This window comes from Cupressus sempervirens, chromosome 2 (assembly GCF_028749045.1).
Source record: "Cupressus sempervirens isolate cs-2001-9-10 chromosome 2, ASM2874904v1, whole genome shotgun sequence".
In the NCBI taxonomy this organism is placed as follows: domain Eukaryota; kingdom Viridiplantae; phylum Streptophyta; class Pinopsida; order Cupressales; family Cupressaceae; genus Cupressus; species Cupressus sempervirens.
In genome coordinates this window covers 634146547-634166626 of record NC_143119.1, presented here as the reverse complement: position 1 = coordinate 634166626, position 20080 = coordinate 634146547, and the positions used below count along the sequence as shown (strand labels likewise).

General features: G+C 30.7%; 1 protein-coding gene and 1 long non-coding RNA gene across 2 annotated transcripts in view; both read right to left on the bottom strand.

Moving 5' to 3' along the window:
- YKT61 (SNARE-like superfamily protein) overlaps window positions 1-1061 on the bottom strand; it is a 29542-nt gene extending 28481 nt beyond the window's left edge. The window contains exon 1 of the mRNA XM_089814813.1: window positions 489-1061. Coding sequence (XP_089670939.1) covers window positions 489-708 — 220 coding nt within the window. The 5' untranslated portion in view covers window positions 709-1061. The remainder of the gene's footprint in view (window positions 1-488) is intronic.
- Window positions 1062-5957: 4896 nt separating this feature from the next.
- LOC149574965 (uncharacterized) lies at window positions 5958-13469 on the bottom strand. Its single transcript, XR_016359665.1, has 2 exons — window positions 13238-13469; window positions 5958-6453 (listed from the first exon to the last, which is right to left on the bottom strand). It is a non-coding gene; the product is annotated as an uncharacterized LOC149574965 (long non-coding RNA).
- Window positions 13470-20080: the final 6611 nt, after the last annotated feature.

The window sequence follows — 20080 nt, the reverse complement described above, 5'->3', positions numbered from 1 at the left end:
TTTGCTAAATAGATCGTGTCTAACGCATACATATGCACATGGGGTTACACAACTTGGGAAATGAAACAGCAAAATTGTAGTTACTGATGGGCATCTAAGGTCCCAATTCTCTAGTAAATTGTTGAAGAGGTTGTGGTATCAGCGTAGTGATGACCCTATGTTGACCCATTCAATTCCCACCAAAGCAAAACAGGCCATGAGGTGGTTCTAATGGAAAATTTATTAAACACATTAGAGCTTTAACCATAATTGCAAATCCAAGCATTTAAGATCATGAGCGCAAGCGCATAATCACTTTATTAGAGGTGTAAGCAATAATAATAATAATAATAATAATAATAACAGGAATTTTCTTTAGGGTTCAGGGGATACAACGTTTACGGCCACACTACAGAGACGCTTCAATTGACTCTAAATAATGCATTCTAATGCAACATATTCCAAGTAAATTGCCGGAAATTGAAATAAATAATTAAAATATGACTGACCTTCTTGCTGTACGGATTGACGCTGTCCCGGGACAGTTCTGCTGCCTATCGTGCGGCTTACGAACATGATAAATTCCTTAGCGCTGCTGCGTTGAAAATAACCAAACTGGCTTAAATTTGAAGCGCTACAGAGCAACACGGGATCAGATCCAGAACTAGAAGTAGATCCAGAATTAGGGTTAGCTTGCGCTTTCATCACCACAAGTGCTGTGATCTTCATGGCTGCTCTTTTCTGGATCGCTAAACTGTCAGTCTCTTAGGACAGATCCACCAAATGGCCGATTGTAAAAGACGAATTTGGGCAAGAGATGATTTACTTTCAGCTGTGGTCACGGCATATTCGTTCACATGCCCATTGGGAATATGGAAAAGCTTGTAAAGCTGAGAATTTCAGGAGATTCGGACGTCCTGTGGAGGTGGGGACTACGATCCGCCTAGTTTATACGTTCGAATTGGCGCAAATTCACCACAACTCGTAATTGAAATAACTCCACCTCAATACAGCCTCAATCGCCACGTTTTGGTTTAAATGGCTTCTGCCTGTATTTTAAGTAATCTTCTTCGTTAAGGAATACAAAACTTTTCTGTCAGAATTTAGTCTTGTAGAATTCCAAGAAAAATGTTGCCTCCACATTTTTTCAATTTTGTTTGTTATTTTAAGCTGATATTTCGGTTGTACAATTTTGGTATAGTAGTTAGAGTAGATTTTATTAAGCCGATAGGCTGCTGCTCCAAACATTGTTTAACAAGGAGCCCTTGTGCCAAAGTTCCAGCTTTCATGATTTTAGGGTTGATTGAAGTAGGTTTTGGTTAAAATATAATGTATTTAATTTAATAAATATAATAAATAAATAGTAATGAGAAATATAATATTATAGTACTAAACTCAATTAAATTACAGAGTATAGTTAGTATATTATTAAATGATATAACTGCAATGATATATATTAATTAAAGCAGTAAAATAATATATAAATAAACATTATAGTATCATGCTAAATTAAAATCAGATGTCATCGTGAAGAAAATGAGATAACATATTTTTTGAGCTTCATCTTGCTATCTTTTGTTTATGCTAGAAAACTAGTTGAGTTGAGAAGCCATGCAAAACTATAAGGATCAGTAATCATTTCGAGAAATAAAAAATAAAAAATATAATATATGTAATGTAATGTAATCTATAATATTATAATATAGAATAAAACTTAGTTGTAAATTATATAAAATAAAAGATATTAGAATGTAATAGCTTAATTTTTAAAGTTTTTATAATGTTCTTAAATAAACTTTAATATATAAATAATTATGAATAAAATAAAATCTAATATATTTATATTAAATTATTCTGAATAAATATTTATATAAATATTCTACTTGACAATGAATAATTGAAAAAGTAAAATAGAAAATTGAACATAATAATATAAAATATTAAAAATCAAATAAAACTATATTGAAAAATATTAAGATTTGTCTAAAAGAACTCTCTTGATATTTCAATATCATATTTGATTTTGGTTTTAAGTTTTTTTTATAATGTTCTTAAATAAACTTTAATAAATAAATAATTATGAGTAATATAAAATCTAATATATTTGTATTAAATTATTGTGATTAAATATCTATATAAATATTGTACTTGACAATCAATAATTGAAAAAGTAAAATAGAAAATTGAGCATAATAATATAAAATATTAAAAATCAAATAAAACTATATTGAAAAATATTAAGATTTGTATTAAAGATGACATAAGCCATGACAAATGTGAAAAAGATAAAATTGAAATTAATGCATTCATTAATAGATGTAAGAAAAATGAATTTTTTTTTGAAAAGTTTATCCACTTGTCAAAATGTGGAAAAGGAAAAGTTGCAATTAATGCATGCATTAATAGAGGTGATGGGAAAAATAGTTGTATTTTTCTTGAAGAAAATTGAATTTATTCATTGCCTTTTTCATCATGAACCAATAGAAATTGGGAAAAAATGTATTTTTCAATTTCAAAAAATTATGCAAATTCATAAACCTTTTGCAAACATTAGTATATGCATGAAATTTTTAGTTTATTTGAACTAATATGGAACTTGGTGATTCCATTAGCATACTAAAAATTATGAAGTGTATGTTTATGTCAACACATTGTTATGTCAACTAACTTATTTTTCACTCGCCACCAAGCATGGCGCATTCCCACCAAACTGTTTCGGTAATCTTATAAGCTGTTTTTAATTTCTTAAAATTTAAATCTTATTATAAATAGAATATACTTTTAAAAATAATTTAATAAATAAAACATAAAATACTCATTTAAATTATAATATTTGTAGATATAATCATTCATTTTTGAAGAAATTAAAATAAAAAGCTTAAATTAATAAAAAACTAAATAAATAGAGATAAAAGATATATAAATAACTTTAAATGTAGTAAATTAAATTATAGTCATTTTGTAGTGGATATCTATATTTTTCAAATATATTAAATTTATTTTAAAGCATTATTATGTTGTCTCTTGTTTTATACTTCTTTTTTTAAATAAAAGGTTAATATTATGTAAATATTTCTTAAGAATTTCATTACACTCAAATTGATTTATAACTGAAATTTGTACTCATATTTATTTCTTAATTGAATAAGAAAACATCTCTTTAATATATATATATATATATATATATATATATATATATATATATATATATATATATATATATTAATATTATACTTATTAATTGTTTAGAGTAGTCTTGGCAAGAGTGTTTAGAGTAGTCTTGGCAAGAGCCTACAAGACAATGGTAAATTGTGAGTCTCTTATTGAAGAGGTCTTGGGTTTGAATCTACTTACATTTAACTAGCTTATATATATATATATATATATATATATATATATATATATATATATATATATATATTACACCGAAAGTAATTGTTCTCGAGGCGCCTATTTTTATTTAATCCCAAGGTTATTTTATAATTGGAATTTATGAAAAAAAATAGGCGCCTTGAGAACGATTACTCTCGGCGTAATATATATATATAGGTATATATAAGCTAGTAGCAGTCGCGGCGCAACAGATAAATTATTTTTTAATTTTTCTTTTTTTGATCTGGTTAGTATTGATTTATTTTTTTCTTTTAAAATTTAGTTGTATAAACTTACTATAAAATTGTAGTCATATAAACTTAGTATAAAATCATTCTTCAACATTTTTTTTTAAAATTCTATATATATTGTTTATTTGCATCAGTTTGATTCAATCTTATTTTAAGGATATTATTAGGTAAATTGTTATATTTAAGAGTAGAGTTATGGTTATGGTTAGGGCTAGAAATAGGGTTAGGGTTAGCATTAAGATTTAAATTAGGGTTAGGTTTACAATTAGAGCTAGAGTTAGGGTCAGGATTAGAGTTACAATTAGAGTTAGAGTTGTGGTTAGGGATAGGGCAAGGGCTATTTTAGGATTATGACTATTTTTAGGGTTAGAGTTAGGGTTAGGTTTAGAATTAGAGTTTTGAATCAGGGTTAAGGTTAGAGTTAGGGAGGTTTTAATGAAGACTAAAGTAAAGGTTAGGGTTAGCATTAATATTTAAATTAGGGTTAGGGTTAGGATTTTAATTAGAATTAGGGTTAGGGTTACAATTAGAGCCAGAGTTAGGGTCAGGATTAGAGTTACAAATAGAGTTAGAGTTGTGGTTAGGGTTATTTTAGGATTATGACTATTGTTAGGGTTAGAGTTAGGGTTAGGTTTAGAATTAGAGTTTTGAATTAGGGTTAAGGTTAGAGTTAGGGTTAGGATTTTTGTCAAGATTAAAGTAAGCGTTAAGGTTAAAGTTAGAGTTTTGAGTTAGGGTTAAGGTTAGAGTTAGAGTTTTGAGTCAGGGTTAAGGTTAGAGTTAGGGTTTTAGTGAAGATTAAACAAAGGGATACGGTTAGGATTAGAGTCTAATTATGGTAGAGTTAGATTTATAGTTAGAATTAGAGTTAGGGGTATGATTGGGTTAAGGATTAGGGTCAGTGTTAGTGTTAGGGTTGGAATTAGAGTTAGGGTCAGGGTTGGAGATAGGTGTATAGAAAGGGTTAGGGTTAGAGTTACCTTTAGGGTTAAAATAATTTTTAGGGGTAGAGTTAAAGTCCAATTATGGTAGAGTTAGATTTAGGACCACAATTAGAGGTAGAGGTAGGCTTATAGTTAGGGTTAGGGTTAGGGTTGGAGTTACAAAGACATTTAATATTATGATTAGGGTTAAAATAATTGCTAGGGTTAGAGTTAAAGTCCAATTATGGTAGAGTTAGATTTAGGGCTACAATTAGAGGTAGGGGGAGGGTTACAGTCAGGGTTAGGGTTAGGGTTAGAGTTTCAAAAAGATTAAATATTATGATTAGGGTTAATGTTAGAGTTAGGGTTAACGTTAAAGTTTTGAGTCAACTTTAAGGATAGATTTAGGGTTAGGGCTAGGGCTAATATTAAAGTACAATTATGGTAGAGTTAGATTCGCGGTTAGAGTTTGGGGTACGGTAGGGTTTCGGTTATGGTTATGATTATGGTTGGAGTTAGAGAAAGGGGTAGAGAAAGGATTAGATTTAGGGTTATGGTTAGTGTTAGTTTTACATATTGAGTTAGGGATATGTATAGAGTTACATCAGGGTTAAGGTTAAGATACGAGTTTGAGTCAAGGTTAAGTTTAGAATTAAGGTTAGGGTTAGGGTTAGGGTTTCAGTCAGCATTAAAGTTAGGGTTAGGGTTAGGGTTATATTATAATTATGGTAGAGTTATATTTAGAGTTAGAGTTAGGGGTAGGGGTAGGGTTAGTGTTAGTGTTAGGATTAGAGTTAAGGTTAAGGTTAGGGTTAGGATTGGGGTTAGGGTTAGGGTTAGGGTTAGAGATAGGGTCAAGGTTAAGTTTAGCATTACAATTAGGGTTAGAGATAAGGGTACATAAAAGGTTAGGGTAGGGGTTAGGGTTAGGATTAGGTTTATGGTTAGAATCTGAGTTAGGGTTATAGTTTGAGTTAGGGGTAGACAAAGCATTAGAATTATGGTTAGGATTAGAGTTAGGGGAGAAGTAGGACCACGGTCAAAGTTACGGTTATTGTTATGTTTAGAATTACATTTAGGAGGGTAGCTCGTTCTCCTTACACATGCCTATTAGCATAATAGAACAATATAAGGATTAAAATGTTCCTTATGTAGTTTTATAACTTTATTAGTTACATTTATAAATATACAATTAATTAATGTTAATTATGCTTAGCATGAATAGTGTACAATGAAGGAGTACTAAACATTATTGAGGTAATGATTACACTTAAAATGAGTATAAAATGAATATTATGCTTTAGAGTGGGTTAATAGAACAGAATTTAATGATCAACATATTAATGATATATCTCATGTAAAATCTTTAATAATACAAAAAAAAAGGTCAACAAAAAGCATTTCAAATATTTGGAAGTATAGTTGAGAAGAATTTGAGATAAAAAGTTAAATCGTTTATTTATTATTTCGATACATAGATGGAAGGAGAATAATATCTCCTAGTACAATTATCTGGATAAAGTAATAAGTGAAGATTTGAAAAATGTGAAATCATCATATGGACCATGTGTATAGCTCTCCATAATGATGTAAGTACATCACATATTCTTCAGATATTAAAATTGTATTACGACCTTTGTTTGTAATATGATCATCATAGACCTCTTTCATCATGGATGGAAACGCATCTACTTTTGTAGATGTGTTACGTACATATTTGGCAACATCTTCCATCTCCATTATCTCTATCTCTTGTACATGATCAATAGATAAAGCTGCATTCTGAAGTGCTTCTACCATAGTTGTACAACACTGTTTAATTATGCGTGCACACTTCTGAAACTCTGTCTCAAAAAAATGATTTGACTGTACAGAAGAAGTTGGGCTAGTGTCGACAATGCTTGATTGTGTATTAGAGGCTTCCATGCCTGAAAAAATGATGGAAAACAATTTTAGATAGCATCATCACGAATAAAAAAAGAAGAACAAATGTATACTTAATGAGAGGTATATAAATTTTAAATGAATAATGGTTTTGAAAAAATAGAACAGGTCACTTAGTACAATCAAGTATGGAGAAAATGAATATAAAAACCAAATTGTACTAAAATTTGTAATGAAACTTTGAGTATTGAAACATGGTAATATTATGACCATTCATGGATACTGAAGAATAGACAAACATAGATTTGAAATATCGAGTAGCAATGTATTGGTTGAAAGTCATGAAGCAAAAACATTATGATTTATTTCAATTGGACAATGTCTTTATGATTAGAATTAATATTATAACCTTAATTTGAGGACCCAAGTGATGATCATAGTTAAATTTACAAATTAGAGAATTAGTAAAATGAAATATCAGCCTAATGGAACTTGCAACCATTAAAATGTACAAATAATAAGGTTTTCATGTCAGATTGAGCATATCCAATTATAGTTTTCATTAACCGTGGAATATGGAGTATCAATGTGCATAATAAGAATAACAGCATAATAGTTGACGATGATGATCACATAATGTAGTAGAACAAATAAATCTTTATTATTAAATAATATGTCTAAAAGCATCAATGATTTTCAAGATTTCTCAGTCTACATTCTTCTGCTTTTCTCTTTGAAAGTTGTTTCCCACTTTTCATTTTCTCATAGCGGTCATATGTAAAAGGTGGCATTATCCTCAAACCTTCGAGTGACTTAACACGAGATATGGCCACAAATGTCAATCCTACTCTTTCTCTTGGACCTATGTCAATTGTGGCTTTTGAAAGAGTGAGCCCTTGAGATTTGTGAATAGTCAACGCCCATGCCAACCTTAGTGGTAGTTGGAAGGTCCTACCCCTCTGCAGTGGTGCTATTGGTATTATGTTTGGATGGTGATCATCAAATGGTACTCCAGAGTAATTATCAAATTGAACTGTAACATATGTTGGTGGCTCAGGTGGAGCAGTTCCTGGTTTGTAGACAATATTTCTGATATATCCCAATGATCCATTCACAAGACCAGCTTGTATCCATAGATTTGTAGTCAACATTACTCTTGCATTGTTACTAATCAATAACTCAATATCAAGTTCTTCGCTTGATAATTCTTCATTTCGATTACCATTGCTTGACTTGGTTGCAAGGCTACGTGCAACTGGATGTCTTAAAGAATACAACATCCTCATGTTATGGTTATGAACATTGTCATTTGTAGAGAATAAATGCACTGCCTTATCAAAATCATCATTGCTTACAACATCTAACCTTATAGGTGTTCGTGTCATAAGCAAGTTCCAGTCATCTATTTGTGGATTTGCATCTCTGACATTTGTGAGAAGTTGACGAAATCTTTGTTGTTGGATGTTTTCTCCATCTTGCCTAAATACTTTATCTAGTGTAACCACTATCTTGAATTCCTGCCATAATAACTTTGCCCGCCTATTGCTATCATATGCTGGTTTATCATTAACAGGAGGTAATTGCCCCAAATCACCAACTAAAATAATAGATACACCTGAAAGATAGTTGCAAAATTTTTAGTTATGCACATAAAGTGAAATCAAAAGGTATACATTCTATATGGCTAATCTTAATAAGAATCAAAAGACATTAATAACACCATGTGATGTATGGAAAGGGATACCTCCAAAGCTTATGTGTGCTTTATGCGGGAAGGCTTCTCTAAGTCGACTATCTATATTTTCCAGCATGTTTTGGCCAATGAAGCTCATTTCATCAATCAATATATATTTGATATTTTACATCTCTTGTTGAAAGCTTGTAAGTCTTGTCCCTTGTAGTTGGGAAAAATCTGTAATTGGAATCCTCAACTTTGAATGAATTGTAGATGCTCCTATATTGAAAGCTGCAACTCCAGTTGGTGCAAGCAATAGAAGAGGAGAAGGATTTGCCATCGATGCCATCTGAAAAGATTGATTGATGGCGCCAATTAGATGAGACTTTCCTATTCCTGTTGTTCCTTGAATTATCATAAATAAAGGATTTCCCACTTGATTGCTATGGTAGTGCTTCAGAATAATGTCATCTGCCTTTTGTTGCTTGTCACTAAGAGTTGTAAAATTGATACATTGTGGAATATCATCATACATAAGACATCCATGCTTTTTCATTTCAGGTATGAAATTTATTGCTCGGATTGTCTCCTCTTCACTTTGATATGCACTACACCAATTTGTATTTCTATCAATATCTCTTCTTCCCAACATGTCAATTTCAGAAACTAGCATATGTTGACCACGATGTAACCCAGATATTATTTCCCACTCATGTTCTGTAGTATTTTCTTGAATGACTCCATTATCTTCTGTCTCTGAATCACTTGAAGGTTCATTATTTTGTGCATGTTCTTGCCTTTGGACATGCCAAGGATTATAATTGAGTGAGGACCAATTTGCTACTATAGTATCATTATCATGACCAATGTCTCTCTCGACATTACGAAAAGGTTTGTATAGTAACAACTCAAACAAACAAAAGTCTACCCACTTATCAGAATCTCGTGGAGGAATAGAAAAATACCTAGGAAAAACTCTAACAATAGCTGCTTTGTTTCTTGGCCCCCATTTATTATCTCCTCTTCTTTTAGGATTATATAACCAAGACCTTGCTGCATCAATCAAACTAATACCTTCCATACAAAGTGGTCTTGTTTTATAACCATCAACAAAAGATTTTGTGAGTTCTTCCTCATTTCTATCATTATTGATTACCACTGGTTTGAAAACTTCATGTGAGACATTTAGATTGACAAACTTTCTACTACTCTCCACCAATGGAAGTTCTAATAACATATGGCATGTTCCTTGAGCTCCAATATCTCTTTCTATAACTGTCTCTGTTAGAAGCTTTCTATATGCCCGTGATGCTAAATCATCAGGATTTTCAAGATTTGAAATTCGCATCAACATTTGTTGATATGTTTCAGAGCTTCTCTCTGATTTTGCTGCATACTTTGCAATATATTTGATAATTGCATGTCTTGAAAGGACAGGTTGCCAATCAACATTCGCCCTCCACAATTGTAGTATGTACCGATTGTGTGTATTAACTCTATCATCATTTCTTGCTGGTTCAAATTTTTTCTCACTTGAATCTACATCTGTATATAACTTTGATCCCTCCAAATTCAATTGCCAAGGAGCATTATACCTAAAACATTGGTGAATACATATCTTGTCAATCCAACTTGTTGAAAAAGGTGAAATAAATAATTTAGATATAATTTTTTTAAAAAATTGATTAACCTGCAAACCATGTGTCCTCTTTTTTTACGAAGGCATGCTCCCTCCTTACAAACCGTGTGTCTTTCAACACAATTGAGTATCTGTTCATAATCTTGATCTATATCCATCTCAGCAAGTTGTGTTGTATTCTTGAGGCATGGATGCTGACCAAAATTCTGGAAGACCTAAAAATGAAAAATTATATATTATTCTATTGGATTGAGGTGAGAAACATATATTAATATTTAATTGATTTATAATATGAAACTTACTTGTATATTTCTTTGATGTGGATCATGTCTAGGATTCCATGCATGAATAATGGAGTCAAAATATCTCTCTGCAGTTTTTCGTTCATCCTCATTTGACCAATTAATAGTGTCCATATTTGGTGCCCCTTCGAGCCATAAGAAGCCATGAACATGAGGTGAACCACGATGTTGCCACTCATATCTACACCAAAAGTCCTTTACTTTCATACCTTTTTGAAGTATTTCTTTCCTGAACATTGTATTCCTTAAGTGCATGTAATAAGTGACTATATGTGGATAGTCGATGATATTCTGCCTTCTCCATTTTTGAGCCTCTTGTGGATCAGTAGGTGGTGTACCAGGCATTAGTGCATGCAAATCAGGCCATTGCATATCAGTTGCACTTAATGTGAAGAAAATTGTAGGTGTCCCAATCTGGTCAAGCAAGTCAGTTAATTCTGCTTTATTTTTTGCCCAATATGACCTTGTTCCTCTTAGAGTTGTTCCGAACCGCATTAGCCTATCTGCAAGATTATTACATGGAATATTCTCCATATGTTCACGTAATTCATTAATAGTTATTGGCATTTCATGAAAGCTCCTTTTTGCAAAAATAGATGCTGAACTTTGTGCACGATGTCTCATTACCATGTTTTGCACAAAATACCTAAACCGTGGATGTTTTCCAAAGCGGTGATCCCTGTATTTGATCAAATGCTTTACAAATTCATGCAAGTATACTCGTCTCATTCTAGGCTCTAACCAATCACAACTTCCATCTGGAAATAATGTTGGGAAAGCCATATCCAACAACCCAGCTGTGACATACTCATTGATAGGTGATGCACCTATAGATGGCCACTCAATTAAAGCAAACGAAACTGCATCAGGATTATTAACCCAAGCATGAATTAATTCCATTTCCCTTTGAGCATTAGGTGGCCTTGAAGCCATAGAGTTTGTGTGCTCAATTATATTACCTTCGTCTATCTCCATGAGAGGACCTAGGAATACAACTTCATTTGCATCAGAATCAAACTCCATGTGCACTGTCTTTAATATATGAAAAATATTCTCATCTGTATTTGTAGGAAGGTCATTAAGAGCGCTTTCATCTATCCTAACATCTACATAGAATTTATCATTTTCAACTTTGTATTTTAATGCTCTATACACACGATCTCTATTCACAGTAAAGTTATATCGTGTACCACATTGATCCCTTCTTCGAACAATAATGATTGGTAAATGATCAATTGTGTGTGGCAAGACTTTTGATAACTGTTCAATGTGTTGGGGAAAACTAATGGTATGTCCTTTATACTTATACTGACTGCCAGTTGCATGTGTAACTTGCAATATAGGATTTACACGTGCAATCAACATCTCTTCAACCTGAGTTAAATTTGCAAGCTCTAGTGGTTGACATCCCGGATCCATATTATTTGAAGATGAAAACCTATGAATTCCTATCTCTTGACGACACTTATTACATATTGGACCCTCACTGGTGCGATATACTTTCATTCCTGCATATGACTCCTGACAAACATAACACATTTTTGGTGTTTTCAAACTATCTATCTGATATCTAAACTGCATTTGGAATCTTCTAAATTCAGATTGAAGCATACCATTTGGGTTGGGCATGTTTTCTCTCTCAGCTTCTAATTCATGATTCACATGGATTTGACTTCCATGTTGTGGTGTTTCTGGGACACGTTCTACAGATGGAGACCCTTCATACTCAACATTTAGTTGATTGTTTGCTTATGTACGACGTTCATGTATGTCACTTGGTTGCACTTCAACATGTTGTACTTCAGATGTTTGTACATCTCGAAGGACCCTCTCAGAAGTACGTTGACGATTGTTTCTTTGTACATTTATGTGCTCTCTTTCATCATTCTCTAGTTGTGCAACTGACACTTCAGACCTTCTTCTACCATAACTTTGCTCGTTTCTTTGATTTAATGTTATTCTTTGTTGTTCTCTTTCCTTTTCTGTTTGTTGTTGTTGTTGTTGTTGTTGACGTCTACGGTATTCTCTGCGATATTCTCTTTGATATTGCCTTTGGTATTCTCTTCTTGCCTCCTCTGATTCAAAATTTAACCTAGGTCTCACCATAGCTAGTATAAAAATAATATCAGTGATTTACATTCTAATGTGTCAGTATAAAGATTAATGCCTAAAATTTAATATTTGTTCTTTTAAAATTGCATATAAAAAAGAAACATAAATTAAAATAAATATATGGTTATGCAACAAAATTAAAAGTATAAGTCTCGTTTTTCTTATTTAAAAATAAATAAATTGGTATTTTAATAAAATATTTGGAAAATGGCGGCATTGCCATCCACTTTTCAAATGTTAATATGTAAAGATTAATTTTAATCTAAATGTAAATTACAAAACTATTATAATTGAAATAGTAATCTAATTTAGAATGATACTCTAAATCAATATACTACTCTTAATGAAAACATTAGAAATATGTTGAGATATAGTTAACATTATAATAAATTGCTTACTATTATAATATTTTAAAAATGGCGGCATTACCTTCCATTCTTTAAAGATTGATGCCTAAAAGTTAATATTTATTATTTAAAAATTGCATGAAAAAAAAAAGCATAAATTAAAATAAAATATATGGCTACTCTAATTTTCAAGTAACAAAATTAAAATTATAAAATTAAGTTTTTATATTTAAAAATAAATAAACTGGCATTTTAATAAAATATTTGAAAAATGGCGGCATTGCCATCCACTTTTCAAATATTAATATGTTATGATTAATTATAATCTAAATGTAAAGTACAAAACTATTTTAAGCAAAATAGTAATCTAATTCAGAATATTAATATACTAATCTTAATAAAAAACTATTATAAATCAAACTACTTTTGCAAATGAAAATAGTAATCATTAAATTTATAATCACTTTTTTAAAAAATAAAATATATTGATATGGCGGCATTGCCATCCATATGAAATATTATGGAAAATAAATACAAGATTAATCTAAAAAATACATTGAAAAATATGAAAAACAATAATGCATGAAACATGCAAATGTAATTTTGTATAGAACAATGTAAAAATTAAGAAATGTCATATAACAAATAAATTACAACTAAATGTAAATAGTGTAACTACTATTCTAAATGGAGATAATAATCAAAATGCAAAATAAAACTTAATAGGGAAAAAAAATTTAACAAAAAGCTTACTTTGCTTTTTGGATCTCCTTGTTGATCTTCAAATGTAAAATGGTTTTCTAAATGATGTATCTCCCTTTCTTCTTCCCAAAAAAGTTTGCTCTACCTCTCAAGAGCAATGAAAGCTTTACTCAAACCCTGTCTTCTGCAAATATGTTCTTCTACGAATGAAGAGCAAAAATGAGAGGATATGAGTGTTTTATAATCAAAGAAAAAACTCTTCATCTCCCACGAAAAAACTATTCAATTTTCACTAAAGGAACTCTTCAAATTCCACATCTCCACTCCTCCACTCCTCTACAAAATTCAAATTAATTACTAAAAAATGTCAATAAGACAATATTACACAACGAAATTTTAAAAAAAAGTGTCTACATGTCGTTATCTATTTTTTTCAAAAAAAAAATATTTTAAAAAAAATACATTAACCTGCCACGTTATCTGTTTCGTTGAAAAAAAAATATTTAAAAATAAAATAAAATGGGGTTACAGGCCATCACCCCCGCCACCCCATGTGGCGTTGTTTTATGTGGCTGCAAGACTGCCTGTCAGCGGCAGTTACTGCCACCTCTGACATGCATTTCAGGGGCGGCAGTAACTGCCGCTGACAGGCAGTCTTGCTGCCTTACTCCGCAGCCCACAGCTGGCATTTTCTTTTTTATTGACATTGTAACTGCCGTGTTGTGGCTGTATAGAACGCCTCTCGGCGTAATAAATAATGATAATAATTAATCACAACACATAACAATTAGTCTTGGCTTCAACCTCTTACTGATCTAAAAAAAAAAATCTAATTGTTTTCATTAATATTTCAATTATATTTAATTCTAAAATTAGAATAAGCTTCTAAAAAATTTATGTTTTTAATAAATTTATGATATATTCATATATATGTTTTCTTTCTTACTTTAGTTTAAAAAATAATTTATTTAGGTGAAGTATTGGTTATATATTTTATTTTGACAATGTTTTAGACTATAATTTCTTTTAATTTTTTTAATTTCATATATTTATTTATTTAATTATTTATTTATTTATATCCTTCACTTTTTAATATTAACTACATATATTGATTTTTATTACATGAAGATTTGGTGCTTATATTCATTTTAGGTTTTATTACATATGTACACTATCTTAAGCATCTTTTAATTTTTTGTAATAATAATATTAACAATATAAGTGTATAAGTATATTAATGTTCATGTTTTAAAATAATTTCATACAATATGTCAAACTAACTATGATAAAATTAATATTAAATAAGTTATAACATTTTATGGAATCTTGTAATGTATGAAGATATTTGAATTGTCAATTTTAAAAAATAGTCTATTTATTTTGACATAATACTAATCTTAAACAACATCATAATTCTATAACAATCTTAAATCTAGCTATGATGTAAATCTTAACTCTAACTATAATCTTAATTGTAAACACTAAAACATAATTTCTACTACAACTTCATCTTATTTAACTTTATCTAAGACACGATTATTAGTTTTATAAATGAAATATTAATTAAAATATACCTAAATATATAATTAATTAAATATTAAGAATTATTAAAAAAAATTTAAAAAATTATTGCAAACTTAAACTTAAACATAATCATAGAATTCTTAAATAAATTTAAAAAGACAAATAAATCTATTGTGTATTAATTCATCTCGTTCAACTTATATATAATTATTTATTTCCTATTATTATTTTAAAAATATTATTTCAAAAAATTCAATATTTATTTAAATAATATGAATATTACATTTTACCACTCTCAAAATATAATGAATAACTAGTAATGCCATTCTTTTATCAAATGTGTAAGGTGGCATATATGAATCCACTCAAACCACAATGAAAGTGACTCCAATAGAGGTGAGTAAATCTTCTTCATTTTCCTTCTCTTGTACCGGACTATTCTACATACCAATAGATCAGGTAATTAATTTGTGAATAAACATGAACTACTTCATCATTTATTACCTACATTGTTCATGAAATCAACACACCAACTTGCAAAGCACTTTTTCATATCTTCATGTGCTCCATTACTATGAGGAACTTGAACCACTACATAAGTGGGATCTGTATACAAGAATCAAAAATGTGTTCATGGTCAAAGACACAAAACTAAATATAATGCACCAGAAATCAAATAACTAATATAAATGAAACAATCTGAGGGACATTGATGAAATCTATAAGGAAGTGATTCCTTGCTTTCTACCCAATTAAAGAAACCATGGATTACTTGATTTGAAATAAATGAATTTTAATATAGCCCAAACATTAAAGATATATAAATATATAAATATTTTGAGTTGCATACCTACTCGATTTTATGGACGCCCACATTTTTTGCCTCCTAAGGCTATAGAGGATATGCATCCAACAATATAACATGATGACTAAAATCTAATGCATGTACTTTTGTTTGACTTAATGCTTTACATGGTTAAAGATTTGCATCACAAACTACTCTAAAGTTTACCTATAATAAGCTTATGCAAACATGATTGGACTCAACTCCTTGATATGTTAGAAACATGTTTTCTAGATAACACTATTAGGAACACCTAACATACTGGAAGAACCTACCCCCTAAGAATGAAAGATATCACATTTATTATTTCAAGTAAAATCCTCAATGTGTGGTGCATGTGGAATTAATTCTCCATTTGATTTCAAACAACAATTGGAAAGTTAAGGTAGTTGGAATCCCCTAACATGTGTCAAATAGAGACTCAACTCTAATACATTTTAATAATATATTTCAAAAGTAGAATAAAATTCTAGTTGTTAAACATGCAAAAGAATTGAAGTTAAGATATACTAGTTTCTGAAAAAAAAAATCAAGGCTTTAGCATCAAAATCTCAAGTCAAACTCTATGATATGTCATCAAGATGAAGAGAGTCAAAGGAATAATAACTCCTTTGACTCTCTTCATCGTGATGATCCTCATGTAGACTAATAATATTTTCTTTAACATGAATGGTGGTGCTCCATGATTATAAATAATGCAAAAAAATTACCCTCAACTCCCAACTACTTACTTTCAATATATCATGTTTGCATTTTCAAGTATTTCTTTTCTATCTTCTCACTAGATCTAATAATCAAAACTTTTCCATATTAGTACTATGTTCCTTATGTAAATATACATAAAAATTTACACTCATAAATTTTTTCTTATTGTTGAACTTTTAACAAATTCTCGTTAGACATATTGTGTTTTTAATGTCAGTAGAGTTAAAATTCATGAAATACTTTATCGGCTTATCCCTTGAACCTCTTATAGTTGCAAGTGCTAGTATGTTGTAAGGTTGAGTTCTATGGAGGGGACTTCCTGACATATGCACTCGTTACTCTTTTTTTGTTAGAATGTTTGAAGTTTAGTTGTTTCATGAATTATAAAGTAGAATATATCTTGAAATTTTGAGTTAGTAAAGGAAGTTTGGAAGCTTTTGCATTTAAAAAAAAAAAAAACTCTTTTAAAAATCTTTTTAAAAATTATTTTATTTGTTGACATGAGCTACAATGTTTTCTGAAGCTAGTGGGGTTATTGACATGAGGTACTGGAAAATAGCTCATGTGGACATAATGTCTATACAAACTAACATTCCCAAACTTGCATCCTATAACCACATCTGCATCATCATAATGCAATGTATTATCAAGGAAACAACCTTTCCTTTATACCTTATCTTAATAATTAATTGAGTCATCCTTTGAGGATGTTCCCAACATGCAATGAGCAATATAAGACCTCAATATGATATTACAATTAAGTTTCACATGCTACAACATACTTTACGACTTCTAAAATTAGTTTTATTAGAAGACTAGGTTGCTAGTGAACATATCACATGTTACACTTCAACAAAACTATCACAAAATAATCTCTAGCATTTTCTATCGCAAACATGTCTTCAACCAAGATCTAAGCCCACTTACCTTCATTCCATCTCACTTATCAAATACAATTGAATTGCCAGTAAACTATTTCTCGCACACTGGTTTGCTACTAGATGTCACTAAATCAATTGTAACTCATCCAATTCTTTATATCAATATAAGCAAACATAGATGTAGCATCTAAACACATCCATGAATATAAATCTAAGTTTGCATAGCTTAACTCTTCATACCAAAACCTTGTTGATCAAGTCCTCCTTTATAATGTGTTGAAGTTGAGGAAAGCTCAACCCAAAACTCCCAAGAATCACTTGCATGAAAACCTTACCACAGAAAGAGAGAAGCTATGGAGGCTTGAATTTAGAGATCCATGAAAGAAAAAACATTTTTTATGTGCAAAAGAGAATTTTCAATTGAGTAAAACAATGTATTGATTGTTGTTATTACAAAGAGAGATCGATCCTTATAAAAGGAGATCCTGGATTTAACACCCCACCAGGGAACCCAAAAGAAATTAACCTAAAGTTTCACTAAGTTTTCCAAACTTTTTTTTTGAAAGATTAAAAAACAACAAGAGATAACATAGTGGAAGCATCGACTAACATACATATAACCATCCATGAATAGATTACATGTCTTAAGGGTTCCATGACGTTGACTCTCTCTCTCTCTCTCTCTCTCTCTCTCACACACACACACACACACACACACACACACACACACACACACACACACACACACAAGCTTTATTAATACTACATCTGATACATAAAAAAATCCACTTCATAAAATAACCACAAGTGTGAATCCAATTAAATAGTATAAAAATTACATAAGATGCCATATGGCTTAACCAAAAATGCTTAATCATCTGATGTACAAGTCATAGGGTATGAAAAGCTCAAAGAATATACATTGTGACTAAATAAACCATCTCATAAGATCTCTAATAATCACATACAATACAATAGAATATAACCATCCATCAAAAACGCAAGATCAAAATGAAAGGAAACAACTGCACAAGTACATCCAGAAACAACATCCAGCTGTTAGATCTCAATGGTATAAGAAACACTACCACCCAACCTCATGGAACCTAAATGGCCCACTCCCACCATGTTGAGGAGATAATCTCAAGTTCTATACAAATATTAATCCACAATTCATAACCAACATCTAAGTCAAGGAAACATGTGATAGAAATCTATCTCAAAGAGTATGTCATTGCATGAGCCAACTCTAAGGTTACCCTAGCAACCTCTCTGGACTTCAACCCCTTAGTGTCTCTATGTGGCATCGATATCCATTTGTACAAACAAGGCATACTAACGAAGCAAGGTCACAACCAAGCATCCTCTCTACTCCCATCCTAGCATGTACTAGCACTCAAGGCAGGGGTGAGGAAAAACACTGACGCTTATTCATTTATTTTAAACCCATTCAATGAAATGTTATCACTTATTAAAACAACTTACAATGGGTTACCCAAGCAACCTCTTTAGGGCTCCGACCTCCATGGCAAGCCACTTCCCAACATACACATAGATAACCTACCCTAAGCTCATGAAAAGTACAACTCATAAAAATCACAAATTTCACCTCAACCCTTTGCAAGCAACTACAAGGCATCTAAAGAAAAATCACAATATTTACCTCAATCTTATGCAAGCAGCTAGAAAGCACCTATAGATAAATCACAATAATCACCTCAGTCCTATAAAAGAAACAGGAAATCATCAAAAGGTGACTGATCGAAACTCAAAGGTTACACCAAGATAATCACACCATTCACCTCAGCTCTATACAAGCAAGTAGAAAGCACTAACAAGCAACTGATCAAAACTCATCATAGAAATTTGTGAATACATCACCATGGTCAGGTATAAAAGATTGTAACCGAATAATAGCCATAGCATCATCTCAGAACAAAAACCCCTAGCAAGCCTCTGGTAAACATCCTGACTAGTCAACGTACTAAATCAAACTTGAACCCCAACATGAAATACAACATACATCTCATCAAGAAATTTAACACAGTTCATTTTCTTTTCAAAACACAAAGGTTTGATATATAAATAGGGTTTCAGTTTTCATTTCCAAAGTGTCATAATTACTAAGGTTTTCAAATTTCAAAAGACATAAAATTTCCCTAGTATTAGAAGTTATTTTCATATAAAACTGGACCATATAACAAAATTTGATTTTATTAAAAATAATCAATCTCCCCAATTGAATTATAATTATCAATTTACTTCATTAAAAATATATTATTAATAAAGTAATTAATAAAATATTCAATTAAAACTAGTATTAAACCATTCATGAATTAAATATTTAAAATAAATATTATTATCATAATTTTATTTTTATTTTTTTGATTGATAAACGACCGGAGCCTTGATTAAATTAATTAAACATAAAGAACATACATCAGAGTATCTTTGTTCAAATAGGCACTGGTAGGAAAGAATGAAGAAGAAAACCTCCATTCTAGCCCGGGACCATGGTCCTTTATTATTACATCATAAAAGGGGCATACCCTAGTAGAGTTTTACAAATTTTGATTATTACAAAAAGCAAATCTTGGTTCTACAAATTCACTTTATCTATTGCCAAACTTAATCCTCTTGTTGAGGGAACAACAACCAAAATTTTCTACTTCCATCCATTGCTAAGATCTGAAAACAACAATGCCTTACTAGTTGGCAATCAGAGGTTAGTACTAACATATAGGTTAACTTCTTGGTCATATATAAATAAAACACTGGTCCTATTTGACTATATAATTTGCTACTTTATCCAACCTTGAATACTCAAGACCATCACCCTCATACAGAGTTAAATAGATTACCATACCCCATGGATGGGTTCTTACAACATATTCTCAAAATTCTTAGTAATGCATCCCAAATGGAAAAATAAAACCTTGA